Raw genomic sequence first — 27851 nt, forward strand, 5'->3', positions numbered from 1 at the left:
TACGTCTAGCTCGCCCATCATGCCTAAGCAACACATGATATTTGGGCGGCCGCTCCCCCGCATCGGCGCAAGACGCATCTCCTTCCTCCTCGTCAGCATCTCCATCTTCGCCGTCTTCTCCCTTATCTTCACCCTCCCGAGCGCCATCCCCGCTGGCCCGAGCCTATCAAAGTACACCGACCACAAGTTCTCGATACCCTCAGCCTTGAAGAACCCATTCGGCGCCTCGAGCCGATTGAACCCTTTCAAGTCTCCATCACACCCGCCCCCGCGTCAACAAAATGATACGTACGGCGAGTCCTCCTGGTGGGCGGATTGGAAGTGGCTCTCTGTGCCCTTCTCTTCCTCATTGACCCTCGACGAGGAGCGCTCTCTACTGCCTCCCCTCAAGCCTCGCCCGGCCATCTACTGCTACTACGACACCACCATCAAGAAGGACGCCGCAAGCAAGGATGCCGAGAGCGAGCTCCTTCTCCTTTGGCGCCGCGCATGGTGGGCCCGCGGCTTCAAACCCATCATCCTTAGTGCTGCTGAGGCTATGAAGAACCCGCTCTACGACGAGCTTCAGCGCAAGGAGATGGACGCTGAACTCAAGACCGACCTGATGCGCTGGCTGGCCTGGGACAACATGCGCGGTGGCTTGCTCGCCTACCACACCACCCTGCCCATGGGCTCCCACGAGGATCCCCTCCTCTCTTACCTTCGCCGTGGCGAGTACCCAGAGCTCACCCGCTGGAACAACTTGAACAACGGTCTCTTTGCCGGCGGCGAGAAGGAGGTGACAAACGCCATCAAGGCTACCATGGCCGGCTCCAAGCTCAAGGAGGCCAAGGACTTCATCGCTGCTGCCACCGAGGACACCTTCAAGATTGACAACTACCCCAAGGCAATTGCCTACTATGACGTTGCGGTTATCCAGGACAAGTACCCCAAGGTCGGCGAGGCCATCGCCGCAGACCGTGCCGGCGGCCTCAAGGCCCTCAAGAACCTCATCAACGGCCACCTGCACACGACTTGGCAGAACGTCTTCTCAGACGGCATAGCCGTCCTCAAGCCTCTGCCTCAACACATGACAAACCTGATCAAGAACGCCTGGGACCTCGCCGGCGACCTCTCCACGTGCCCCGACTCGCCCATGCCGTCCTCCTGTCCGCCCAACAACCCCAAGTGCAAGCCCTGCGTCCCCGCGCAACCCATGCACGTCTCGACCCCTCCCCGTTACCGCAACACCTCGACCCTCTACACCATCGGCACCGTGCCGCACCCCTACACCACCGCCCTCCTCGCCAACCTCCAGGACACGATCGAGATCCCCTGGCTCCGCCGCAAATCCGAGCGCGATGCCTGGCTCGGCGCCGTAACCACGGAGCTCCTTGGCGTCGGCATCGGCAGCGCCCCGCGCGTCCTCAAGTTCAAGGAGGCCGTCGCCGGCGAGTTCGCGACCGCCCACTCCCTCTGGCTCACGGCCGAAAAGGACCTCCCCAAGGACCTCGACTGGCACTTTGGCTTCGCCATCCCCCACAACGCCACGGACGGCACGTCGCAGACCCCCGTCCCCGGCCCCGAGCGCCGCCCGCAGCCCAAGCACGACCCCGCCGACGGACCCATCCCGACCGCCGAGGAGCTCGATAAGGAGAAGCCCCTGCTCAAGAGAGCCCGCGATATGGGCAAGACCAAGGACGCGCGCGAGCTTTCTATCCGTGGGGCCGTCGAGGCGTGGAACCTGGCGGACACCGAGTCGTGGAAGTTTGCGCGTGCGTTCCTGGCTCGTCGTATCGTCGAGCGCAAGGAGTGGGAGGAGAACGAGAGCCAGTACGTCGGCGGCGTCGGTACTGAGAAGGGACGCCGTACGAGCTGGGGTGATCGCTGGATGGATAAGGATAAGAAGCAGTAAGGACGGATGACGTCTTCACGAGAAGGGTCAAAAACTGAAACAAAAAGTGGTGGTTCTACCTGAGAGAAAACTGCTACTCGGATTGTTGTAGTATAAAACGCCGTGGGAATCGGCGTGTGACACTATGTATGACTGTATTCGCGGTGTACTTGTTTTTTCCTAACGGGTTGTACGGGTCTGGTATGAGGGCATCTGGAGTTTCAGAGAATTATGTTCGTTCCCGTGTAGAGTCCAGAATCAAAGAAACATGATGAAAAGAACAGGTAAAGGATCATGGGAAATGGCCAAATGGTGTTTGCCTCGATAGTGACATTCGCGGCTATCAAGACATGTGGTTGTAGGAATGATATTTATAACGGCTACCTCACCATGTCTTCCACCAACACCCTCTGTTTTTTCTTGTCCCCCCATTCTAATTTCCACGATTCTCAACTCCGCCATCTCATTTCATCTTCAGGTTCCCATCCGGACCTCTTATTTGCATCGTAGTTGCATTTAGAAGAAAAAGCGAGATGTTGAATATCGCATGAAAAGGGTAGGAAAAAACAACGCAAAGAAAAGAGTGCGAAGAAGACAAGTTGAGTTGTCCCTCCTACACGTCACGGGCCAAGCCAAAGCCGCCCCCCCATCACCGTTTTGATTTCAAGGAAAACCCATACGGACGGATGGATGGAATGCAAAGAGAACAAGAGCCCGATCCCTCTACGCAGAGCGCGTGTCGCCGCCCAACTCGCCTCCCAACTCCCTGGCACTAGCGCCGTTACGACCGGCCTTGGAACCATTGACGCCGTTCTTGGCCGTCTGCTGATGCTGTTGCTGCTGGGTCCCGTTGCTGTTGCCGGTGGTGGACTCGGTGTAGCTCCTCAGGGCAGAGCGGGCTGCCTCGACGACGCGCTCGGCGGCCTTCAGGGCATCTCTCAGCGCCTGGGCCGTGGGGTCGTCGTTCTCAGAGCGAGCCCCTGAGTCGCGCTCCTCAAGGAGCTCGCGGATGTGGCCGTTGAGCCAGAGACCCTCCAGCTGGGCGCGGGACATGTCGCGTGCGCCGCCGATCTTGCCACGGCACGAGGGGGTGCCGCAGAAGCAATCGAACGGCTGGGCCATGTGCCATTCCGTGGAGGGGTAGAAGAACTGGGTGACACACGACGTTAATGGATGCTTTTCCCGATTGCTCTCTCCAAGTCTCAGAGACAGTAGAAACCCCCCCCCCCCCCCCCGGGCCCAAAGGTTGCCCGGAGTCGGTGGGTGAAATGTGACAACTCACCGTCAGTTCATCGCCGGGCTGAAGTCCTTTCGGCCCAGCCAGAACATTAAAGTTGCCCGTGTCAAAAATCTATTAATAGCACCTGTCAATCTCACGTCTTCCAGGATGTCCCTGTCCCCGACCCGGGGTAGGTTCTGGGGGGACTTGGAAGTAGACATTTGTGCTTTCTTAGCGGCATGACTAACAAGAGACGGTTCGCACGAGTGGTTAATGTACAGCAAGTCACTGTTGAGGTTCAAGTGCTTAGCCTTGCCGCACTGAACGGTGGCATAGGTTGGCTCGTCGGCCAGATCGCACGGTGGGAAGGACATTTTTGCGTAAACTGCAAAAGGCGGCAGAGAGACCTTGGAGAAGCTCTTGGTGAGGAACTCTGTCTCGCTCGCCTTGACGATATCCTGGATGTCCGGGTGGGACGGCTGGGTCCAATGGGGCGTAAGTGGTGCCATTGTAAGAATTTCCGGGTCGAGGTTGGCGGTGTCGCGGTCGTCGTCGTCGTCTCGTCTAAATCCTGGAACGGGTTGTGGTTGGACTCTTTCCTTTTTTGCTGGGTCAGCTTGCTGTCACATGTTGAAATTGGAAGGGAGTTAGACTAACGTGGGTCAGGATTCGGATTGTGGGAATTGAACAGGAAATGAGAAAGGGTCTTTCGTTAGAGTTGATGTTTAGTACAGATAATACAGGCAAAGGGGTTTGGTATTTGAAAAGTATGGATGGAAGACGGGAGAGAGGTTGGAGAAGAGGAAGACCAGAGTTCAGGCCGAAGTGACCATACGGAATACCCTCATCTCTTGTACAAGAGGAGGGGTAAACCATCTGACATCAACATGTGCCGAGCTGTTCCACGGGTGTCCTAGGTTGTCCAAGATTGTCCAAGGTTTCACAGGCGGCAGTCTAGCTGGTGTAGCCAGTCGGGGAGCTCAATTGTCTCTGGATCGCTCATATTGTCGCCCGCCTCACATGCATTTCCTCTTGTGCATTCCAATTGCGGGGGACCGTCGTTCCGCAATGCTCCTGCAGGCAAGGGTTGCGGGGCAATGGATGGACGATGAGAGAAGCCAATTCAGCAAGTGCATATTACACTTGTGGAATCCCGTCCAAACAGTGCAGGTCGTCCCCGGCGCCCGTCCGGTTGTTGCGGTAAAAGAGAGGCTCATCCACCGCCTGACCAATGGCTGGAGGTTCGCCGACGAATCCGGTCAAAGACGGTCCATCCTGAGCCCCTGACGGTGCAGAAAGAGTGCGGAATACATGGATCGGCTAGTCTTCGACTAGTCTAGCTGCAAGTCATGATACAGGGCCGGTACGGGGTGGCTTGGAGGATTGGGGGTTCACCGTTCGTCTCTCCCATGATGAGGTTGAGGGTGCCACGGGTGCTCCGAGTACCCCTCATTTGCGTGACTCTGCCCCTCTTTTGACAGACAAGTCGACAACTTTCTGGCGAAAACAAGTCCACACTCTGTCACTCTGGGAATCTTCGAACGGGTTCCAGTGTGGGGGTTTGGGGGGTTTTTTCGTTCCGGCCTGCCACAGCCGGTCCAGCCCCTATTATTGTCCTCCTTGTTCCTCGGTGCTTTCGCCCGATGACCGAGGCTGAAGCGTGGGCATCGTCGATGGGTGAGTTGAGGTACGCAATGCGGCGTTCCGCACGCTGTACACCAGAACCCAGCAATTATATGGATACGTGTTTGTTCCCGCAAATTTGTTGTTTCGTGCTCTAGGAACGCTGAACCCAAGTCGCCGTAAACTTGGCTGTAACATTTTATTTGTGAAGATCTGGGCTGTTTTTGACTTTGTCTGACCGTTGATGTCACTCCCGCAAGTCCGTTCGTTTACTGCAATCTTCTGGTCTTGGGTGTCTCTAGTCCCCCAATAACAATACAAGCTTTTGAATTCAGAGTGTCCGATCCTGCCCGGTCGACATCGTGTTCTCGCCGGTTGGAAAGCTCCGTGGGGAGCAGTTTGGCGGTGCAAGGAGCGCGGCTTCGAAGCCTCAGCTCAAGCTGTAGTGGCCTTCTTGATTCCCTATTTGCTGTCGACAATGGTCTCAATTCTCTCGGCAATGGTTCCAATGGCATTGATTAGGATGCTTTTCAACTGCGGCTTTGTAAGCAATCTCGATGGATTAAAGGCCCATACCAGGGATTAAACGCCAAACACATACGACGGTTGCAAACGTCCGTTGCTCGGGCCGTCCTGACATCCCGCGCTCGCATGCTTCAATGGCACGGCCGCTTATTGTTGATCAGCCACAATCATCAGACCGCAGCTTGTTTTTCTCCAAATTGGGCTGATGTCATGCAGAAGAGGAGCTCTTCTTGTGCCACAGATCAGATGGTGTGATCGGTTTTCAGGCTGCAATAGGAAATTTCACATTCCTGAAGATGCACAGAGATGAAGGCGGGACGTGACAGCCATGATCGGGAGGCCTGCGACGCTCACGGGCGGCCTGTGGCCGGGCCTAGCTACCGGGACGGGGCCGCGGGTTGTGGCTCTCGGACCAACTTCCGGATGCAAGACCCGCCGCATCGGTTCTGGTCCTACTACAGCAAGGGACACGCGATATTCCACCCTTTGCTTTACACAACGCAACCCCAAACGAGTCTCGAACAAAGGGTGGCCCCAGTCCTATCTTGCTTCCTCCAAAGCTCAAGCTGTGTGAGCCCATGTCTTCTTGTTGAGGTAGTTGTCATCCATTCCACGGGCCGCACAGTCCCAGCTAGGACCCCTGTCACCGTTTTCACGACCCTGTCGTTTCAGGACGCAAAAGCTTGGTGACAAGCTCCAGTCGAGGGGCAGCGATGGCGACCAAGAAGGCTCAGCGTTGCGGGAAACAACCTGTCAAAGCCGTACAATCCTGACCAATGTCCGGAACTGCCCTCCGTTCTTCGAGACCTTCCCTGTCGAAGCCCAATGTGCGAGGACCCCGCACAAGTCGATCTGCCGCTCACCGAACGAACCCAACCAACTTTGACGGCTAGGCCGGGACGTGTTCCCTGAATGCCCTTGTTGAGCAGGAATCTTACCGACCTGCGTGTCGCTGGCGATAGGAGGACTACGGAGATAGCACACGCGCAGCCTCAATACGCGGCAACACTCACGCCGACACGCCACCCGGACTGCCCTGAATATCTTGTGTTCCGCTGTCTCCCAATATTCGGTCTCGTGTTTTGTCATCGTCGTCAGCTGGACGGGCCAAGCAGGGTTTGTATCCCTGCCCCTGCCCATGATTTTCCGTGATAATTCCCTGGTATATAAAAAGAAAGTGTGACAGAGGAGAGCCTGTGCGCCATCGGTAGACTTCAGGACGGGCCTGTCATATCGGCAGAACACTGAGGGGCATTTTGGGAGGCGCCCGTTGCCGCCGCCCGTTGATGTACGTTCTTCTCGTTCTTCCTCCCGTTGATCAAACTATCAAGGGGTTTCATTGCTCAAAGCCACGTGCTCCCCCTTCGGCAAACACTCCTATAGGAGAACCAAGACCATGTAATCATGTCCCTGTCTTTGAGTCACCTGGGAGGTCCTCGAATGGGCTTGCGTGCTCCGCACCCAACCCATCCCGCCGCTCGAGCGCCTTGGGCTCATGAGGGTGGGGCGGGGTGGTAGGTATAGCAAGGCGAGGCAGGCCCCGAAGGAAGCTTTTCGAAAAGATGTAAATTGTCGGGCGTCCGTCCGTTTTCTTGAGTCCTCTCTAGCTCGTCTCTGTCATTATGATCATTCAGGTTTCGTCCCTCTGAACTGCCGACAGTACCATCCTAATTTAAATTCATTGCCTCGTTTGGCCAGCCCTACTCTTCTAGACACACGTTAGCATTCTGACAACGGTACGAATTGATCGGAAACTCTGAGCAAGAGGACTGTACCATCCTATCCAAAACATCGACATAAAGATGCGATCGACGTGGAGTATTTCTCTCATGGAAGAGAACAACAAGCCGCATCCCAAGCCTCAGCCTGACCCTCCAGTACCTGTCCCCGATAACCCAGATGACCGGCGGCGATCCTGAATCTAGAACGACATCCAAACTTTGGATATCAAGGTCGAATATTCAGACACCTTCACTCGTATGAATGATCAGCTCCTGTCTCAACATTCTGGTAGACGACAGTAGTTGTACATAGTCGCTGAGGATTTCAGCAACGAGTGCCTTGGAGCGAAAAGGATGGGGACAGTTCCTTCGTCAATCCACCGTCCAAACAGCCTCACAAACTCATCTTGGCGCTCTGATTTGATGATCGATTGGACCGCGCGGTTTTCCTTTTCCCGTAGAAAGGGTACCACGGACCTCCATTAGGAGCTTCAGTGGTGGACATCAAGCTCTCTATAGCATCGCAAAACCGTTTCAGATGCTTCAGATTGGGAGGGTCATCGATAGAAATGCGGAATAGCAGCGGAGGAGGCTCATTGGAGTCGCGACCGTTTCCTTGGAATGGAGGTTTGGCAGGTTCTTGGGCCTCTGGGGGTGTTGAAGCTTGGCTTCTCTTCCCACATCGAGAATGTCAGCCAACGTTGTAAAACGTCACCGGATATGGATAGCAGTCTCTTTTGTCCTGGGAATTGAAGGAGCGATGTTCAGCTTTAATGGATCAAATGGTTTGGGAGAATTGGGAAGGTGGTAGGAGAGAAAACACGAAGGTACCTTGCCTTAGGCTCGCACATACGATAGGAACCGAGAAGGACAGTGCTGTGTCCCAAAGCAACGTTGTAATACAATGACACTTGTAGCTTCCTCACGTCCACACTTTTGTGCACTGCACGGAACCTACTTCATAGGCACTCATTCTCCGTGATCCATACTGCTCAGGAACTGCCTTTGACTTGGGCTTGCCGTCAACATACCTTACTCAGTACATTACAGAACAACAAAGAATATTTTACTGACCAGGCAGGAAGTCATTGTGGAAGGCCATAATAATGAAAGAGTGGTGAATGGTTTAGGCAAAATCAATAGGGTAATGAAAGATATGGATAATGCATGAGTGCAGTCTTCAGGATGAGAGATGGGCATCGCCTGAGAGAAAGATATAACACCTGGTTTTCATACCTTATACGATGGGACACGAGGGATTTCGCACCCTCACTCAATTCTTACATGAATTATTGTCGACAAGTACTTGTGGTCTGTGTTATGTGAACTTCACATCTACAAGTTGCCCATGCGAAGGTTTGATATGTATTGAAGTTCCCTGAAAGAGCGTTGTTCAGTCTTACATGCTCACAGATGAGTGAAATTGCTCGTCTTGCAGTCTGTACTTCCATCTTCCGCCAGAAACATCATTACATCTGGAGGGAATTCCTTCCTCAGGTATATTATTTGCTGAGAGGCAAAGCCTTTTCGCACCTTCCTTCACATCACTACGCACCTGAGTGACCGCCTTCCCTCCAACTCACCACTTCTAGACCACTATCTTGCCTAGAACTTGCCTGTCGAAAATTTCTCTTCGCCTTCCAATAAGTGACCAAACCGGCCCAGGACCTTTCCTTCTCCCCAACATTTCACTTTGCTTCTCTTCTCTCCCCACAACATCACTCGGTCGATCCTCGATCCTCCCTCTGTCATACCACACAATCCAAGCTCACCATCGCCAACTCAGCTTCACTTTGCTCTGGCGTCCAACTTTTGGAAGTCTACCGATTCATCTCCAACTCCAACTCTTTGTGCAGCACTCGTTTCTGTCGGGTTGGTCGTGCTGAAACCACCCAGCAGATTCTAATATTGCATATCAGCCCTCACAAAGCTTGCCGACCGGCGATTTCGCCCCGTTGACTCTGGTAAGTTTTTTCGTTCACGTCACTGTTCCTGTTTCTCGGTTTCAGACGATTTCTCTTTTCAAATTTTCTATTGCCCAGACGAGCGAGATTGACGCAATCACGAACTGCCCTATCACTGCCGACCAACCACTTCCCGAATGCTGTTCATCATCACTTTGAGAAGCGATTCACGCAAAATACCTAGAGTTCGGAATCAGCGCTTACGGGGAGTTGAGCAGTGTCAAGCAATTTTCTCACACCTGGCTACGTCGTTTCCCGCGTCCAATCGGCGCCCGGCTAATCGTACGTCGATAGTGAACGACCTCACTTGCTCCAAGCTCCTAGTCTCCTTGACATGCTTGTGGAGACCAATTCGATGGAATCGAAACATTACAGCATCAGCCAGCTCTTGGCCATCCGTGGCACCAAGCTGCAATGCTTGCTCGAGCAGAGGCTGCTTGAGAATGCCAAAGAGAACCCTATCTTGAGTGCGCTATCCTCCCCTTTCCGGCCTTCCAGGCCCATGACACTGCTAACCTCTTCCACAGCAGGCATCATTCGTCACAAGCGACCCCTTTCCCACCAGAGAGCTCCTCTAGTCTCTCGTGCCAACATGGAGGTCAGACAGTCCTCTTCCGGTGACTCGGAGTATCAAGCACCGGCCAAGCTTCAGGCACCTCAAGTCACTGCTCAGCTCTGTGACAAACCTGTTCGTACACTTCGTCATGTCACTGCAGACGTCAGTCAGCTTGATGGACCCGCCGGTCGACAGCTCGATGGACAAGATGCCGAGCCCGAACTCCAGCCTGAAGTGCCTTCTCAGCGACCTGTTCTCCCTGACCAGAAGCGCAAGGGTTTTGAGCAGTTCTACGAAGCCGTCCGGTCTCCCACTCACGTCCGCGTCACTGCCGGAGGCAGAATTGTCCCCAATACCCTGGATGGTTCCCACTCTTCTCCTACCGGAAAGAGCAGCAGAGAGAGAATCAGCATGGACATCAATGGTGTACAGCCTTCCTTGGGACAAGCCTTCAACAGCCAGTTCATGCCAGGACCCCCCCTGATGGGCCCTGTTCATCCGGCCATGCAAACTACCTTCCCAATGATGGCACCAAGCCCGAACCCCATGGTCTCTTTCAGCGGATTTGCGATGCCCCCTTTCAGCGTTGCCCAGGCTCCGGCGCAAGCACAGTTTGCCCCTCTGAATAGCGGCATGATTCCTGTCGGCAATGCGAATGAGAAGAAAGATCAGAACAGTGGCGTCGTCCCCAACACTGGAGCTATGCCCATGCCTCCGTTTGGTGGGCAATGGTTCCTCCCACCTCATCCAATGATGCCGATGGGTATGCAATACGCTAGTGGTCCAACGTACTCTGGAGCTCCAATGATGCCCATGGCGTTTGGTCCAATGGGCCAGCCGATGGGCCAAACGATGGGCCAGCCCATGATGTATCAGCAACCTCCTCAGCCTATGCCTACGGTAGGCGCCAGGTCCTTCACCCCCAATGCGCCGGTCGAGAGTTGCCCAGTTTCATCCATTCGACCTAGCATCATCACCAAGAACCAGCTTGCAGGCCTGCGGTCCAGTCTCAAGAAAGCAGAGGCCCAGTTGGCTTACAATCGCCACCAGATCGATGAGAAGCATATGGAAGAGTACGCCCGTCAGCTTCGTTCCGACATCGAGCACTTCGAGATCAAGCTCAAGGGTGAACTCGCACTCGAGGACAGCACTCTTTCTCAGCGCAGCGACGCAAAGGACGCCAGTGAGGTTAAGACATCGAAGGAGTCAAAGCCGGCCGCTGCCGAGTCTCGGAAGACGCTCATGTCTGACTCTTCAGGCGATGCAGATACCAAGAACGACCCAGCTTACATCACTCGTTCGAATGTGACCGAGATGCCCAAGAACCCTCGCCATCGTAAGAGAGACAAGCTCAAGCTTGCCGTGGACACTTCGGCGGCGTCTGCTCCATACATCAATTCCACCGTATTCGCGACCATCTCACCTGTTCCCTTCGACCCTAAGGGACATCATCAGACCAGAGAATTCGACTCACTCCACTTCCGTAAACAATCTACCGGTCTTCCTGTCTCTGCTGCTTTGGCGCCGGTTTTCCAGCCTCGCTCTGACCTTCGCCGTTCTAACGAGAACACTCCTCCTGTCTCGGCTGTGCCCAAGGCAGACAAGGAGGCTGGCGACAATGTTTTCCGTGGTATCCTGCCGAGAAACAAGGAAGAGTCTGATCGTCTCTTCTCAGGCGCCCCTCTCACGCCCGGTCTTGACGAGAAATTCGAGAGGATTATTCGTGAGAATCCTGAGTTGACAAGGGCGTACCTGGTTGGCCAGGTGCCTTTCGGCATGGATCCCAGTCCTGATATCAAAGATTACGTCTACCACCGCCCTCTCAACCAGGAGGAGGAGATGGCCAAGCATCTCTTCTGGAGCAATGCACCTGCACACCTTCGAGTCAACTTCCCCTTCTTCGACGGTAGGAGCTTCTATTTGCCGTCGCCCGAGAAGCCACCTAATCGCGAAGTCAGCGATGGACGCTCAGCTGCACGGCTCGAGGAAAAGTATCGCCGCGCGATCAAGGGGGACAAGAATCCTTTTGCCGCCTTGGAGAGACTGACCGGCCCAAACATGGAGCAAGCAGTGAAGGAGCTGAAGAGAGACACCAAGTCAGACAACATCACCTCGCCCATGAAGCGCCGCAACAAGTCTCGCCCTGTTGCCCACTTCAACAGCCAAGGCCTTGACAAATCGAAGGACAGCACGATCTCGTCGGACAACGCCATCGAGTCCGACTCCGAGAGAGCCTACTTCAACTCGTGGTCAGTTGCAACCTTCACCAAGCTTCATGCATCATACTTACTAACTTGACAGCAGCGTTCGTACTTGGTCGGAGAAAGTCACCGCGTCTGCGACTGCTCTTCCGGGAGCTGTCACTTCGGAGAATGCCCAAGGCTATCTTCCCCAGTATGCCATCGGCCATGCCGCAGCCTCCTTGTCGCCCGCCATCGCCAACACTGCAAACCAGTCTACCCGCCTGTCACCTTCCAAGCTGAATGACAACGGCAAACTAGATGCTGGTCAGAGCTTGCTTGTCGCATCGGCTGATGGTCGCGTTGAGAATCAACCTCCCGGCCTTTCCATTGTGAGTAAAGTCCACTGACTGGGCTCGTAATGGTGGTAAAGCTGACTGAATAACTCTAGCGAATCAAGTGAAGCATCTTGGCCACAACGCCATTGGCATCTTCTTACTCTACTATGGTTACGAAAACGCGTTTTAAACACTTGTACGGATTATTTTGAGACACTCAGTGCTATGGCGGCTTCCAATATCAAGGCATCGATTCCGAGTATTCAGGAGCCGTCGGCGTCATGTTTTGAGAAAGTGATTCTCAATACACAGCTTGTGCAACTCGGCCTTGGTACAGTACTCTCTAAAAGGAAGGTGGAGGATTGATTGCATGGTTCATGAAGACCGAATTAGTCAGGTTATGTTAGCATTAATGATCCCAGTTCACACACGGTTCACACACTGTTTTTCACATTAGTGAGGTGACATTTCGATGTGTTTTAGTCATGTGTGATGCTTAAACATTCTTGATATATTGAGAAACTGCTAACTGAGCATAAAAAGCTGAACAGGAGATATCATGTATCTCACCATCAAATTCCCAGCCTCATGGACAAAGCTCAGTGAAAATCTTCGGGCGAGTGGAGAGGCGGTGATTCCACCTCTTCCGGGGGTTACTCTTCGCCAGTCGTATACCTCGAAAACCATGGATTTGTAGTTAACGCGGAGATATCCTAGCGGGATTTATACAGTCACATGTGCGACCTACCGTTGAAGAACGTTCCAAATTCATGTAGGGGAACTCGTGTTCTTGCCAGTCAACAGCAACAGATAGGTTAGCATGGTCACGGGATGATGTAGCAAGAGACATCACCGCCTCCCTAGGGCGGAAGGGGACGGTGGTGGCTTCGGGAGGACCTCCCATGGAGCATCTCACGGGTTTGAAGACGTGAGGTGGCCATTGAGAAAACGAAATTTCTCGATTTCATTTTCTAGAACTTTTTGTTGCCTTTTTAGCCTTGTTTCCCTCGTGCTTTTCTTTTCCCTTTCCAGGCAAGATGTGGTTATCTGCCATTGCCAAAACGCGTCAATAGGTCCTGTCGTGAAGAACGCCGTCGAAGATGTGGATATCGTTGTCATGTCCCGCCGCCGCCGTTTTATTGAAGATTGTACCGGTTCCCTTGAACTGCCGCTTTTGGATGTTTGGTCGTTTAGCTCCTCCAACCCGTCGTGAGTGAAGGCTCGATTGTTGTAACCAAGCCCCCGTCACTTGAGAAGGAGAAGGAAGTCATTGATTCATGACGATTGAGACCGAAAGAAGAGTTGGAAGAAGAGATTTAGGCGGTAGCCTTGGACTTGACGCGGAGCTCGCGGCCGATCTTGGTGCGCTCAAGGATGGACTCGCGGTCCTTGTCGAGCTTGAGCTTGTTGATGACGACGTTGGAGGGGTGGATGCCGAGGGGGACGGACTGGCCGGAGGTCTTCTCGCGGGTGACGCGCTCGACGTGGATGACGTACTTGAGGCGGTAGACGGAGGTGACCTTGCCCTCGCGGCCCTTGTTGGCGCCACGGACGATGGTGACCTCGTCGTCCTTGCGGACGGGGATGGAGCGGACCTTTTGGGGTGTTAGAACAAAAGAGTCTCGAGTAGGATTGAAAACCGTGAGAGTGAAGACGTACGTTGTACTTCTCGCGGAGCTCCTTGGAGAGAGGGGCGCTCATGATGACACGACGGGTGCTGGAGGGGGCACCGAAGTGAGCCGCGCGCGACTTGCGGCGGGAGGAGGAGATGTCTGTTTCGCAGCAAAGTCAGTAAACCGTCTCAATTACCATCATCAAAAACGTTAAGAAGAACACTCACTCTGGTTAACCTTGGTCATCTTGGCTGCGTTAGTACAAACGTCGTTTGGTTGGAAAGGGAATTTCGGTGAGGTTGGGCGTCGCAGAGAAAAGTCGAGCAAGTAGAAGCACGTCCAGCGAAAAAAAAGTTTTGGCAGGATGGGGTGGTTCGGCCGTTGTGGGCTGCAAATTGGAGAGACCCACGTGACTTAGGTCTTGGTTGAAAAAATCACACTGGTGAGGTGGTCCTAGCTCCTGCCGGGCTGCAGGAGAGGAAAAAGTTCAAAGGCCGGGCGGACTTGGAGCTCAATCGGCCGAGACCGGGATTCCGCGGTGTTGCTGATAAGATAAGGCGCATCTCTGAGGAGCCGTGAGAGATATCTTCCGCGATGCTCATGGTAAGGTAGGGGGAAATTGCGTAGAAGGTTTGCAACAAAAGCAAAAGGCATCGGCAGGCCCGAAAAGACATAATTTGACGATGTTACACGTGGTCAGAAATGAGGGCTTTCAAGTACTCAAGCTTCCTGTTACTTTCCCTCCAACTGATGACCATAGTGAACAAATCTGGGAGTACCTATATCTCTAGCCCAGGCATCAAGAACCATTGTCTCTTGTTCTAGACTAATGCCAGGCCGTTCTAGTGCGGAATTGAGGCATTGATACTTCCCCCCTTTTATCTCATGTGAGGTAGTGAGCGAGGTTTCTCTGAATAGGTACCTCACTCACTAAACATTATTCTGTACAGATACTTCTTCATCACCAGGTGACAGTAGCGAGCCAGTGAAGAATGAACAATGTACAATAGATCTATATGCCGCCTTTACCACAGTCATGAGAATACAATAGCTCTTTTCAACGCCTGGTGGTATGCTCTCCCCCAATGGGGTATACAGTAGTAGTTGTACAAGCTTGACCAACGAGGTCTAGAGGGGCCTTTTTATACAAGTAGGATTTGAGGTAGAACACGTCGTCAGAGTGGGGAACATGGTGTGTATGGTGTGTAGATGTAGAGCGTCTCGTCCGTGAATAGTGAACATGGACTGCTCTTTTTAGTTGCTCGCAAACGGCGTAGGCGCCTTGAACTTGCCGTTGTCGTCGTACTTGGCCTCTGTAATCACGCGGTCAGCGACCCAATCACCTACTATCCTCATCCCCCAATCTCCCGCAGAAGAACGACAAGAGAAGAAGCAGCAGAGAGCAAAACTTACTGAAGAACGTATAATTCAACGTCACAGTCTCAATACCACGCATATTCACATCATTCACAATATCCGGATCCAAATAAAAGAAAACCGGCATATCCACTGTCTCGCCCGCATTCAACCTCTGCTCCTCGAAGCAGAAGCACTGAATCTTGCTGAAGTACGGCGCCACCTGACCGGGTGTGACGCTGTAGGTTGCGACACCGATAATGTCCTGGTCCGAGTTGTTCGTCGCCGTGTAAAAGGCCAGCGCCGTCTCGCCGGGGAGCACGCGCACCTCGCGCTGCTGCGGGGTGAACTTCCAGGGGAGGATGTCCGAGACGGACGAGTTGAAGGTGACGCGGATGCGCGGGGCCGTCGTCACGGGGACGAGGCGCGCGGCGAGGCCGTCTTCGCTGTAGTCCACGTCCGGGCCGTGGGCGCGGACGGGTTGGCCGCCCCAGCCTGTTGTTTGGCAGATCTGTGGAGGGGTTGAAGAGTATGGGTTAGCCGTCTGCAATGTTTCTCCTCGTATTGAAGGGGTCGCTGAGGGTCGGGAGGGAGGAAAAGAAGCGCACCATCTTGTAGAGAGGCACGGAGCCGTAAGACAGGGCGACTGTCCCGAGAATGACGCTGAGTGTGTAGTACCTGGATCGCAAAACCACTTTAGCCCAACGGTACTCTTGAGTCTCAATACCAATTGCTCTCTTACGCTGTCGTAGCATTCTTGCGTTTATAGTGCGCATGGATCTGCTCCATTGAAGGCGCACCGCCGAAGCTGGGCCCGTTTTGCTGCTGCTTCGGCGAAGGCGTCGTCGATGCCGCTCGGCGGCCGGCTGGGGGCATCCGCAGGTTGCGCGGCGCTGGACGGACGGCGTGCTGGCAGAAGAAGCAGCTCCATTTCTGTGTCGACTGCGAGGATATGCGCCACGGGAGGCGCGGGAGGGCGTTCATGGTCGCGAACGCGGGGGCGAAAGTTGAGGGTTGAGACCGTGAGGTGGTTGCCGGGAATGTTGCGCCGAATCGTTCGACGATGTCATGCCATTTCGCATTTCATCGGGATTTGGGGAACCGACCTAGCTCTAGCTTGCTGGCAGCGGGCGGTCCCCGAGAGGCCGGGACGGGCGGGGTGGTTGTTCCGCCCCCGGGCATTGGTTGGCTGGCTTATAGGGGTCTCTGCACTCTATTCCCGCTGAAGAGCCCCTGTTTAATGAGCAATAACAACCTAATGCAGTTGGATGCCGTAAGGAATTTCAACGTCAACGAGAATGGGTGAATGCTGCAGTCCATAGGGTTTGCCTTAGTATTAGATGTTTTGTTGATTATTTACTATTATTTCCACCGGCTTGATGTTGTTGATCTCGTCAAGCCATACGAAGCAGTTTAACGCCAAGTGCCATCGCGCCGGTTCAGGCAGCTTTGCCACTCTTCAAAGACCTCCTCCACCCATTTCGACGCCCATAAATTGCAGTCTCAGCTGCGCCTGCCGCTCTCTCCAGTACTCTAATGACAAACACCTGAATCAAAAGGATGACGAGTCGTACCAGCAAGTCGGCAAGCCCCAAAGACGGTTTCCTCCCTCGGCTATACGTAGAGTCGACAAATTGGAATGGGAGTTTGGCATAGAGGTGGTCCTGTGCGGCATGTAGACCACTGCTGAAGGCATCCTCATGGAAACCGTACTTTGTCCAGGCCCCCGCGTAACTGATACCCCTCTTGTTCTGGATGCGTGGAAGAAGCTTCTGTGCTCGGACGGCGGCAGGTGTGTAGAGAGGATGACGGTATGTGAATGACGCCTGGATCGTGTCTGGGTTCGGCTGGTGCAAGGGGTTCATCGTGACGAGGACGTCTCCGAAGGTCTCCCTGGGGATATGCTGAATGATGTTCATGTTGTAGGTCAACGAAACCTGGTCGATGTTCTGCTTGCCAGTGGAGGGCGATGACAGGGTCAGGTAATTCCAACTAGACCATGCCTTCTCAGACGCTGGCATGTGTGAAATATCGGAATGGAGGATGACCGAGTTCTCGGAAGTTTGGAAAGCGGAAAGAATCTCCTTCTCCTCAGGCGTGGCTGATCCCTCGATAATTCTCAAGGCCTGGTCTCCGTGCGTCGCCAAGATAACATGGTCGTAAACGTCGGACTTGCCGTTGTGGGTGTGAACACGAACTCTGCCGTCCTCCTCGCTGGTGACTTGAGTGACCTGCGTGTTAAGGAAAAGGTGATTTGACGGGAATCCACTCATGACAGCATCAATGTAGGATTTGCCGCACTTTTTCAATGTGAGCCACTCCGGTCTTGTCGCAACCGTTGACAGGAGATGATGGTTCCACCTAGCCTCTATTAGTACTACGCCTCGATCGCGGACAATGATACTCACATGAAGCGAACCAGAGTGACAGCTGGGAAGTTCAACGTGCACTTATCCGGGCTTGTGCTCCATACGGCGGCGGTCATAGGAATTAGGTAGTCGTCCCTGAATGCATCTGAGTAGCCTTCTCTCTCGAGGTACTCGCCGATCGTTTCCTCTCTCTTGCCTCCTTTGCTATATCCGTTCATCGCAGCGGCATCGTTCTCATCCTCCGCCATCAACAAGTCCAGTGCAAATTGGTTGAAACGAATGATGTCGAAGATCATCCTCCACATCCGCGGCGAGAAGATGTTTTTCCTCTGAGCGAAGATGGAATCTAGACTTTTACCAGCCCATTCGAATAAGCCATGGTCACGAGTGACGCCAAATGTCATCTCGGTCGGGACGGTGTCCACCTTGACCCTCTTCAAGAAGTTGATAAAGTTTGCTGAGCTTCATGTAAGTCAGAGGCTCATGATGGCTGATGTAGAGGACCTACGATATGTGGCGGTGTTGAGGACGATAAAGCCGGTGTCGACGCGAGTCTCATATTTGCCGTTCTTCCAAGTCACCGTATTTGTGTGTCCTCCTAGCCTTGATGAGGCCTCGTACATATAAACGTCATGGTAGCTTCGGTTGAGAGCCCAGAGAGCCGCGATACCGGCGGCTCCACTGCCGACGACGGCAACCTTCTTCCTAAACCTTGGGTCAATAGGAGAGCCCACGGAGCCACGAGAGCCTATTGATTCCAGCGACGGTGGTCGTCGGGACATTATGCAAGAGATACGAGGATGAACGTTGGGAAATGGGAGGTTTGTGGATGTTCCTGAACAAAGCCACTGGACGTCTGTCGCGCGAGGGCGCAGGTTTACAATGCTACAGTAGCATATAAAGATACGGCAAGAAGAATCGGGGAGGCCGGTAACAGCTCTCTATCCAGGATGGAATGACGGCGGGCAGGAAGAGGGGAATTTTCAGACGCAAGCCACGGACGACGATTTGGGGAAAGAGAACAATGGTTCGCACATGCTTCCAGCAAGCCAAACTCACACCTTGTCTCTGTGACTGACACCCCGCCCCAGGTTCAGGAAGGGGAGCACAAAAAGTCTCAAGTTGGCGGAGGCAACATTGGTACGCAAGTAGGGTACATCTGCGCCTGTAGCACCACCACCACCACCACCACTTGGCTGGGCTGGGCTCCGGACCAGTGCGCTTACTAGTGCTGCAATTCATGCAGCTGAAGGGATGGAACGGATTCAAACAGGTAGCGTTCTTTGGGGCTGTGGTAGTGGCAGCAGCTGTGTGTGCGTAACATACGAGGTATGTGGGTGTAGGGATGAATGCGGTGTGTAGGCCGAGAGCGAAGGAAACCAGAGCTCAGTGAGACAAGCGGAGAAACAAAACGTACAGCGGCTGACCTGGCGGCATCTTGACCTCTGGTCTCTGTTTCTGAGGATGTGATGAGAGTCTGGTGGAGTCTCTCGAGAGAGGGAGCTCAGCTCTGGAGCAAGCAATGATCGACACGTGGCTGCCGGTAGCAAGGGCCGCAAAGAGATAGGTAATGCGAGGCGTAGGAGACAAGGAATTAGATAGAGCTGGAGCTCCGAGCTTGAGCTTGAGTAGATAGGACCCTTTCTGAACCTTGGGATAAGTTTCCGGTGCGAAAATCGGTGACAAGAAGGGAGGGAAAAAAAAGGTGAGACGGGCATGGAAAGACGTCGGCAGGTGTGTTCGGCCGGCTGATCACGATGCGATGAAACGAAACTCAGCTCTTGCCGGAGTTCCCACGCGCAATGACGCTTGCATTGGGACACCCCTGCACCTGATCCTTCTGCGTCTGCTGCGTCCCCAGCTCTTTCCCCAGCCCCCCTTGTCTTGCCGGACTTCAGCTATCGCTTGATGGTTCACGATCCAAAACGCCACAAGTGGCTAGACATTTTATTTCATTTTTCCGAAAAGAGGCTGAAGATTCGAGACGACATCTGCAAATTCAACGCTCGGAATTTGATGGTTCATTTGGATGAACGCATGCTCATGGAGAGTGAGGCTGGCGACAACAGATGAGAAGGCCTTTCCTGAAATTTAAGGTACCTAGCTTTCAACTTGCCGTTCATCAAGGCAATCGTTTTGCGGAAAGAAGAAGGCCGCGATAAAGGCGTGCCGTTATTCTCACGACGAAAAGTTGATTTGGACCTCTCGGGCAGCTTTACCAGCCAAAGCAATCATTTCGACGCAGATTTTTCAATGCGTATCACGATCACCGCGTCACTATGGAATCCAGTACGGACGACAACGTTCAGCAGAATTCCATTCCGCAATGGCGCCGCTACACGATTTTTTCACAGGATTGTCATAAGTGGAACTTCTTCCTCACTGCCAGAGACCAGCTCCAGCAAGCAATGAAAAAGAGAAAAAAACAGGCCTGTCAGACGTCCATCGACACCCACCCTGACCGTGCGCCCAAGGGCAAGACCACGATCAGGGACGAGATCATCACCGCTCTCTATACAGCAACCTTTACAGGAGGCCGCCCTCCTTGCGGAGGGTGCGAGAGCAACCAGAGTTCTTCACTCTAGGGTGTCGAGGATATCAATCATCAACCAGGGTGGGATCTGTAGCTCCTTTAGGGAACCAAGAGTAGGTCGAATACTATAGAAATGATTCTCTGAAGTATTGTCGACATGAAGAAAAAAGAAGAAGAAAAGTCTAAGATTCGCGGTGGAAGGTCGCCCTTATATAGATTTCTCCAACGACCGGTTCGGCGCACGGGCCAGGGGCCGTTAGAGTGGGTTTTTGGTGGGATTTGCTGCCTGCGGTGGGCGACGACGGCTGAAATTTTCGACAAATGGCTGGTCACCGCCCAAACTTTTAGTGATTTTGCCGCTTTTCGTTGAAGGAGTAGTCTGCGTGAAGAAACTTCCTTCCTCACCTCGCGGACGCTGGGCAATATGGACTTGCGCGCAGAGCTTTTCGTAGAATTGGTCCTCAGAGAGAGGTCTTTTCACACGGCTTCAGCTTCTTCTGTCAATGTGCATGAGTATTATTTCACAAAGGCATAGTAGACGCACTCTGTGCTAGGCAGACATCCCGATCTCTTCGCGGAGCTACTTTAAGATACCTCGTGGCTCACGTGAACACGCATTCAATCACATGGAAGGCTGTGACGCGCGGTCAAGCAGGTCTTCGTGGTTCGGGCAATATTACATTAGGTTGCTCATGTAAGGTACCTGGACATGAGACGCATTGGACTGCAAAAACCGGCAGGCACCAAGCCTTCACGAGTGCAGCAGCCGAAGCCTGAAATCTGTTGCCATTCAGCACCTCAGTTTTAAGATATGGCAAGCTGTCTCGTGGACCATCTTCAGGCTTTCACCTGCTGACGCGCTGCTTGCGGAAATACCTGAGCAAGGCAGACAGAGGCGTACCGAGTAACCATGGCTTCTAGGCATCATTCATGTGGATTATGGATGTGCTTGAGCCACATAATATCTCACAGACGAGGTCTTTGATACGGCTCTCTGGACAGAAAAGTACGAAGGTACAGTACCTCGGATTGTACTTGGCAGCGCGCAGTAGTTTAGAGCAGGCCAAAAGCGTGCAGTTTAAGCCTAGTAGGCCATTTAAGGTAGTGTCAAGTTATCACAAGGCCAATGGTAGACGACGAAAGTATGTCGAGCACTCAACGGGATCGGAAAACGGTAGTACGAGTCCCCAATTCTTAAAAGCGCCGTGACAGTTTTTCAACTGCCATCAGTCTACCCGGCTTAAGTTCAACTCCACGTCCAAGTGCGAGAGACACATAAATGCATTTCCAGACTGGCGACGCGGAGCCGGTTTCTTCTAGAGCCGGGGGTTTCAACTTTGAAGAAGAAAAAGAAGAAGAGGAAAACGAAGTTTTGCGCCGACCGATTTCTCATAAAAAGACCAGCCTGCGGGTGGGGGACGCGGAAAGCGGGCGCATGGGCCATGCCTATCACGTGTCTCTTCACTTATTCTGCTGTAGTACAGAGTGGCTTTGCTGAGGTAAGGCACCACGACACCTTCATGAGTGTGTGTCCACTCAAGGCCCAGTGGCTGGAGCCCAGCGTCTCGTTGCATCCGATTGGTGCACCAGCCACCCGGGAGGAATGATGTCGCCAAGCCCGGTCCTGACTTACGCATACACCTCCGTACTCCATGCGACCAAGTACATTCATCAAGACCAACAATCCACTCGCCCTTGACCGTTTTCGGCATTGATCCAACTACCACCCCGACGAACCCGCAGTGACGACCATCAATCTTGTGATACCCAACGAAGCCAAACTCTCACAGCTCGCCTACAGCCTTCTCGACGAGGAGTGCCCCCATCCTCTCACTCCATCCCTTCATCGCCCTCCTGAAAGCGAAAGGTCACCAAGGGCATCTCCCGCCAACTTTCTAAAAACCACCCGACCAACGAACCTTTCCACCTCCTCAATCCCGCCGCCACCATGTCCAACCCACTCGAAACAGAGCCCGGCTCCGAGCGCTTCGGCGACTACGAAGCAGAGCTGAAGCTCGTCCAAGCCGACCTCGTCCAGAAACTCGACCAGATCCCCGAACTCTCAGGCGAGCCCCGCAAAGCCGCCCTCTCCTCCGCCGAGCGCGCCCTCGAGGAGGCCGACGAGCTCCTCGCCCAGATGCGCCTCGAAAAGGCAAACATCCCCACCACCCTCCGCTCCAAGATCAACGCCCGCTTCCGCAACCACGAGTCCGACATCGACGCCCACAAGCGCAAGCTGCGCTCTCTCGCCGACGACCGCGCGGCCTTGTTCGGCGCGCGCTACACCGACAACCCCTCGGGCAGCGGCCAGGACGTCCAGCTCGAGCAGCGCCAGCAGCTGCTCTCCGGTACGGACCGCCTCGACCGCTCCACGCAGCGGCTCAAGGCCAGCCAGGCCCTCGCCAACGAGACGGAGGGCATCGGGGCTGGTATCCTGGGCGATTTGCACACCCAGCGCGAAACCATCCTGCACACCCAATCGCGCCTTCTCGAGAGCGAGGGATATGTGGACCGTAGCGTCAAGACGTTGCGGGGGATGGCACGTAGGTAAATATCGTCCCTTACTACCCTTGGTTGTTCAAAGCTACGAGGTGAGAGATCCAGACTGACATACTCAAAGGATGGCTACCAACCGGGTGATTACGATTTCCATCATCACCATCCTGGTTCTTCTCATTATCGCCGTCATTTACAGCAAGTTCAGATGAAGGAACGCAGCAACAGCAGCAGCAGTAACAACTATCCCCGTCAGGAGTGCGGGGCCCGGAGTTTTGGGTTGTATAAGGATTCTACCACGACTGTACTTTGATCCCTCCCATCGGGAACCTCATTACGTTTTTTTCTTATGTGTGCTTTTTTTTGCGAGCAAAGTGAAAGAGAGAGAGAAAGGGCCTCGAATGCAATGTCATATAACGATTGGGGAAAAGCCCCTGGTCTGGGTTTGAAAGCAAGAGGCCGAGTCCAAACAGAGACCAGACGTAACAAAAAACAAGAAAACCATCATGACCAAAGGTGCTTTAGACAATTGACAGTTTAACGACACCACTATGCATGAGAATATGTATTACCAATCGCTCCTTTGTAAATGTCAATTTCTTTTTTCTCTATTTACCGTACCCGACAAGACGCCGACATGACAATGTTTGAGAGACCCTCTTTTTCCCTTTTCAACTCGGGGTCGCTTTTAACCTCATTGAATGGGTATAATCACACTTTTAAATCTTCAAAGAAAACCCCCTCCTTCGCAAAAATGATCTCATCTCCGTCCACGGCCGCCTCTCCCCTTGTTGACACCTCCGCCCGACGGGCCACCTGACCGTCTCCTATCCTCGCCGAGTCCCTTGCGGCCGGCAGCAATACCACCCTTGCCACCGCGACCGCCACGATCACCACCGCCGCCGCGTCCACCACGTCCTCCGCGTCCACCGCGGTCCTGGCCACCTCGTCCGCCACGGAAGGGCGGTCTACCACCACCACGGCTCTTGTCGACCTGAGCCTTGACGGCAGCGGCGTCGCCCTCGTCCATGTCCTCCATCTCCTCATCGTCCTGACCGCGCTTGTTGCTGAACTTGAGCTTACCGCGGAGACCTCTCTTGCCGGCGTCCTTGCCCTTGAGCGCGGCAACGTAGGCGTTGACGCCCGAGCCGTCGTTCTCAACGCCGTCGACTTCCATCGCCTCGTCGTCGTCCTTGCCGAGGATGAGCTTGCCGTCCAGGTCAGTCTTGGCCTTGGTCCGGCCCGGCTTGCGCATCTTGACGGGCTTGGTGGACGAGATGTTGGCCAGGGCATTGCGGTCGAGCAGATCGAGCGGCTCGTCCTCGTCTTCGACAATGTAGGTATTGCCGCCCTTTCTGTTGCCGCGCTTGCCCTTGGCGCCGGCAGCCGCAGCACCGCTTTCGTCGTCGTCGTCGGACCCGTCGTCGGAATCGTCCGAGTCGCTGCTGTAGAGGGCCTGGTCGAGCTCGTTGTCGAACTTGCGTCCCTGGCGGCCGTCCTCTTCGTCGCTTTCCTCGCCGGCGGCCTTGGCCGCGTCCTTCTTCTTCTTGGCGCGGTCCTTGGTCTTGCGGATGTTGACAATGAGCTTCCTGTCGCTCTCTGGGCAGTTCTGGTTGACGAGGTCGAAGCCAAACTTGCGGATCATGCGCTCCAGAATGTGCCTGACCTTGCTCTTGAAGTGGCCCTTGTGCTCGTGGCTCCAGATGATGAGGTTGGGGACCATGGAGGACAGGCGGGGGATGACGAGCTCCGAGGGGAGACTGACGACGCAGATCTTGACGAAGCCCAGGACGCTCTTGACGATCTCGCGGTTATTGGAGGTCAGGAAGAGGTCCATGGTCTGCACGAGGTCGGCCAGGGTCTGGGTGCTGACGGATCTTCTGAACTCGTACAGCACGCGGCTGAGGGCGGTGATGGACGCTGAGATCATGTGAGGGGTGCTGCCGACGAGACCGGCACTGACCATGGTGAGAAACTCCTCAACGTTGGCTTTACCGGCGGGCGCGTCTGCGGGCATATGAGGAATCTTGCTGTTATCGATAGGGGCGTCGTTGGCAGATTCCATGCGGTGACCGATCTGCACTAGGAGGTCGTACGCAGCCTCTCTGGCGCGCTCGTTGTTCTCCTTGCAGCAAATGACGACTTCGCTAAGGATGGAGGGAATGAAGTGGAGTGAGGTATCGGGGATGAAAGGCAGCAGGGCAGAGAGAGCGGCAAGGCGTTCTCTGCGAGCGGGAGCGGAAACCTTTTCGGCGCTGGACAGGAACATCTGCTGCAGCTCGTCATTGCGTGCAGCGAGGGCCTGCTTGCCGGTTTCTGACTCGGTAAGGCGGGGAACCAGCTTGTAAGCCTTCTTCTGCAACTGAGGCTCGTTATCCCTGAAGATGATGACATTGGCAATTTCGAACAGAGCCGTGTAGCTTTCGCGAGGCAGGTAGAGTGCGATGCAGATGATCAGATCCATCAAGGTGTTGCTAGTTGAGGGCATAGCATTCTGCTTGGGTTGTTGTTTGGGCTTCTCCTGGTCGGCAGTCTGCTGCAGTTCCGCTGCGAGCATCTTGCTGACCCGGTCAAAGGTATCGATGAGCTCCTGCTTGGGGGTGACGCTGAGGAAAGCATTGATGGTGAGGAGGATAGGTCCTCTTGACTGAGGAAGGGTCTGGGTGTAGACGTTGAAGAGAACGGCGAGCATGTTTCCGGCAAAGCTACCCAAGTGCTCGAGGTTCTTCCTCGCCGTAGCCCTGGAGATGCGGCTTTGAAGAACGAGATCTTCCTCGTCGTCATCCTCGATGGTCGCAATAGCCTGGTTGGATTCGATGAGAATCTTGAGCGCACGGCAGACCTCCAGACGCAACTCGACCTGCTTGTACAGGATGTTTGCCAGGAGCTCGGCGAATGACTGATCGAAAGCGTCGGTAACGTCGAGCGGGAGATCGCAGTAACCGGGCAAGGTGGCCCAAATTTGCTGTACAAGGGTCTCGAAGATCTTGACTTCCAAAGTCTTCTCGGCCTTGCCGTGATCAAGCACCTTTTGGAACATGAGCTCACTAAGTGGGACCATCTCTTGACGGAAGTGCGCGAGGTTGGTGTTGCTGAGGTAGTCACGCAGGATGGGGAACATCCAGGCGCGGCCCTGTTGACCCTTGGCGGGCTTCGCGATGTTCAGGGGCAGGATGGACAGAACAGCCTCGGGGCCCATGGCGCGGATGGCCTTACCAATGACTTCGTCGGCCTCCTTCTTGCCTTGGAAAGAGTCACTGCCACGGAGCTCTCCAACAGCCTTGGTGATGTTGAGCATCATGGGGTTTGCCCGCCATCTCAAGGAGTCAAACATGGCTCCAAAGACGTTGAAACTCTCCATCCAGGCTTGTTGGTACTTGAGGCTGAGCAGAGACTCTGCAATCTTGGCAATCTTGTCCAAAGTCTTCTCGTCATAAACTGATGGCTCCAGAATGACCGGCTGCGGAACACAGTTCGCCATAAATGAGACTAAGCACTCGGAAGCGGAAATCCGGATGTTGTGTGCGGAGGACTCGAGGTACTGGGCGACCATTGAGAATATTTCGGGCAGGTTCTGGAAAACTTCATCGGGGTCGAGTTGTGCAGAGACATCGTAACCCCTCGAGAGGATTGCCAGCCATGGCGGAATAAGTTGCGTGTCGTTTGCGGCAGGGCGCAGCTCCGAAATGATTTCCATCAGTCGTGGGAGCTTGGACGAAGCGACGTCGTCGGCCATACCCTCGAAAATCATTTCAAAAATCTCAAAAGTCGCCATCGTCATGTACTCGTTGCCGGATCTTGAGATTCCGAGGAGTAGGTCGCACAGAGCCTCGATCTTCTTGCTGGGCCAACCACCACTTGCAGAGGCAATGGTCTTGATGAGCTGGAGAGCGTGAATCAGAGCGGGATCGTGGGCAGACTCGGCTCCTTTCTGCTTCTTTGCCGCCGCGGCCTTTCCAGCAATATCCTCGAGGTTAGCGAGAGCGGTGTGAGCGCACATATCCGCAGCCGGGTGATCGAGTGAGGGGCTCGGGGGCGGGTTCTTGAGGACGTTTCGGAGCGCTTCCTGAGCCCTCTTGCGGATTTTCGGGCGCTGCTCGAGAGCGAGGTTGAGCAGACCGGCGACGGCTCTGCGGGGGCCGATCTGGGTCACGCCCAGCTCCCAAGCACTCGCATCTTGTGCGAGAAGAAGAGACTCGAGGCATCCGATAGACGAGCGAAGGAGGAGGGCTTCGGCATCTTGTTGCAGGAGAACGGGTGCGAGCGAGGTGAGGATCTGGGTGAACTTGGCGCGAAGGATAGGTTGAGGCGCAAACGGGGTGACGATATCGAGAAGGTAGACCACGGAGGTCGTCGTGTCGGAGCTGATGTTGCCGCTCTCTACAGCTTGGGTGAGGAGGCCGAGAAGGGCGGCGAAGTAGCCAGTCGGTGTGGGCTGGGCGTTTTGCTCCTTCAGTGTTGTGTCGACCGCCTCGAGGACTACGGCAGTCTTGAACCATGTTAGTAAGGAAAACAGCCAAACTGAAAACATTCGGTAAAGCTTACCCTCTTTTGACTTTGAAGACCCGGGGAGCGGATCTTGTCCAGCTTCTCGGCAAGAGTTGGAGTCGACATTGTGCTTGTCGTATTCCAATTCCGTCGGGGACCAACTGTGGGAGAGACGATGCAAGTCATAGCCGGTGTGGTCGAAGATCCCGTCCTCTCAGTGTCCCAAATTTTTCCTGGCGCAAAAAAATCCTTATCGAACCACCCCGCCCCCGATAAGACTCGCTTAACAAGTGTACGTACTGTGTCGGAAGACAGCTTTGGCCCAAAGTTTGCACGTCTCGCACGGTCCTCTAACGGTGGTGGATTCCAACGTTGAAATCCCCCACAATCGCCGTCAGCAGGTTGCGAGCTCAGGAATGGCAATTGCAGTCTCCATGGACCATGAGTACTTCGTTTCTCATGTTTTCAACAACCGTATTTCAAATTGGATGTATCTAGGGTCTCTCCAATAGAGAGTCCTTGATATAAGCTACACAACTGACACATACTTACGCGCGTACAACAGGATGGGATTATTGCGAAAGTTCTCACCAGTTACCTGGGCGTCGTCCCTCGGTTGGTAGTGATTCCGTCGGCCTTTATAGCTGCTATAACCGTATTTGCTACCTTGGGTATTCGTATACTCTCGTACTTTCGGATTCTTTACTACGGGTCCACAAACCAGAACGCAATCATCTTGAAGACTCCTCCTTGTTTCCCGTTCCAAGACTGTAGATGGGAGAGATTGATCGGGCATCGCTTCGTGTAGAAAGTACGTAAGCGGCGAAGCCCGATTTACAAGACAAGAATTGCCGTCCTTCCCCGTGCCGGGTTCCCACCTCTCCTCCCACCGGCATTTCATATCTTCATCACGCCTATTCCGTATCCCGCCGGCCCTTTCAGTAATCCCGTGTGCAAACTTAATCAAGCGATTGTTCCCTCCCAATCTTGGACATTA

The 27851-nt window shown here is 54.1% G+C and overlaps 10 protein-coding genes across 10 annotated transcripts; 5 read left to right on the top strand and 5 right to left on the bottom strand.

The window, feature by feature from the left end:
• Positions 1–19: 19 nt before the first annotated feature.
• CABS01_10992 (uncharacterized protein) lies at positions 20–1894 on the top strand (the record flags this gene model as incomplete). Its single annotated transcript, XM_060544347.1, has 1 exon — positions 20–1894. The coding sequence occupies one exon, from the start codon at positions 20–22 to the stop codon at positions 1892–1894; it is 1875 nt and encodes a 624-aa protein (XP_060398623.1).
• Positions 1895–2596: 702 nt separating this feature from the next.
• Positions 2597–3601, bottom strand: CABS01_10993 (uncharacterized protein; the record flags this gene model as incomplete). The annotated part of the gene is made up of 3 exons (XM_060544348.1): positions 2597–3022; positions 3156–3224; positions 3341–3601. 3 exons carry the CDS (start codon positions 3599–3601, stop codon positions 2597–2599), a joined length of 756 nt encoding a protein of 251 aa, XP_060398624.1.
• Positions 3602–5953: 2352 nt separating this feature from the next.
• On the top strand, positions 5954–6133 carry CABS01_10994 (uncharacterized protein; the record flags this gene model as incomplete). Its single annotated transcript, XM_060544349.1, has 2 exons — positions 5954–5976; positions 6013–6133. 2 exons carry the CDS (start codon positions 5954–5956, stop codon positions 6131–6133), a joined length of 144 nt encoding a protein of 47 aa, XP_060398625.1.
• A 3126-nt stretch (positions 6134–9259) lies between these two features.
• On the top strand, positions 9260–12124 carry CABS01_10995 (uncharacterized protein; the record flags this gene model as incomplete). The annotated part of the gene is made up of 4 exons (XM_060544350.1): positions 9260–9392; positions 9456–11730; positions 11786–12053; positions 12113–12124. The coding sequence occupies 4 exons, from the start codon at positions 9260–9262 to the stop codon at positions 12122–12124; spliced, it is 2688 nt and encodes an 895-aa protein (XP_060398626.1).
• A 1191-nt stretch (positions 12125–13315) lies between these two features.
• CABS01_10996 (ribosomal protein L24) lies at positions 13316–13858 on the bottom strand (the record flags this gene model as incomplete). Its single annotated transcript, XM_060544351.1, has 3 exons — positions 13316–13594; positions 13659–13771; positions 13840–13858. The coding sequence occupies 3 exons, from the start codon at positions 13856–13858 to the stop codon at positions 13316–13318; spliced, it is 411 nt and encodes a 136-aa protein (XP_060398627.1).
• A 1008-nt stretch (positions 13859–14866) lies between these two features.
• On the bottom strand, positions 14867–15952 carry CABS01_10997 (cytochrome c oxidase assembly protein CtaG/Cox11; the record flags this gene model as incomplete). Its single annotated transcript, XM_060544352.1, has 4 exons — positions 14867–14925; positions 15026–15479; positions 15577–15646; positions 15711–15952. 4 exons carry the CDS (start codon positions 15950–15952, stop codon positions 14867–14869), a joined length of 825 nt encoding a protein of 274 aa, XP_060398628.1.
• Positions 15953–16407: 455 nt separating this feature from the next.
• CABS01_10998 (amine oxidase) lies at positions 16408–18119 on the bottom strand (the record flags this gene model as incomplete). Its single annotated transcript, XM_060544353.1, has 3 exons — positions 16408–17329; positions 17377–17794; positions 17846–18119. The coding sequence occupies 3 exons, from the start codon at positions 18117–18119 to the stop codon at positions 16408–16410; spliced, it is 1614 nt and encodes a 537-aa protein (XP_060398629.1).
• A 1669-nt stretch (positions 18120–19788) lies between these two features.
• On the top strand, positions 19789–20001 carry CABS01_10999 (uncharacterized protein; the record flags this gene model as incomplete). The annotated part of the gene is made up of 1 exon (XM_060544354.1): positions 19789–20001. A coding segment is annotated over one exon (213 nt), but the record flags the coding sequence as incomplete, so codon positions are not given.
• A 1817-nt stretch (positions 20002–21818) lies between these two features.
• On the top strand, positions 21819–22578 carry CABS01_11000 (vesicle transport V-SNARE protein; the record flags this gene model as incomplete). Its single annotated transcript, XM_060544355.1, has 2 exons — positions 21819–22417; positions 22491–22578. 2 exons carry the CDS (start codon positions 21819–21821, stop codon positions 22576–22578), a joined length of 687 nt encoding a protein of 228 aa, XP_060398631.1.
• Positions 22579–23126: 548 nt separating this feature from the next.
• CABS01_11001 (uncharacterized protein) lies at positions 23127–26980 on the bottom strand (the record flags this gene model as incomplete). The annotated part of the gene is made up of 2 exons (XM_060544356.1): positions 23127–26855; positions 26912–26980. The coding sequence occupies 2 exons, from the start codon at positions 26978–26980 to the stop codon at positions 23127–23129; spliced, it is 3798 nt and encodes a 1265-aa protein (XP_060398632.1).
• Positions 26981–27851: the final 871 nt, after the last annotated feature.

Source organism: Colletotrichum abscissum, assembly GCF_030869225.1.
Source record: "Colletotrichum abscissum strain IMI 504890 chromosome Unknown Scaffold_29.1, whole genome shotgun sequence".
Lineage (NCBI taxonomy): Eukaryota > Fungi > Ascomycota > Sordariomycetes > Glomerellales > Glomerellaceae > Colletotrichum > Colletotrichum abscissum.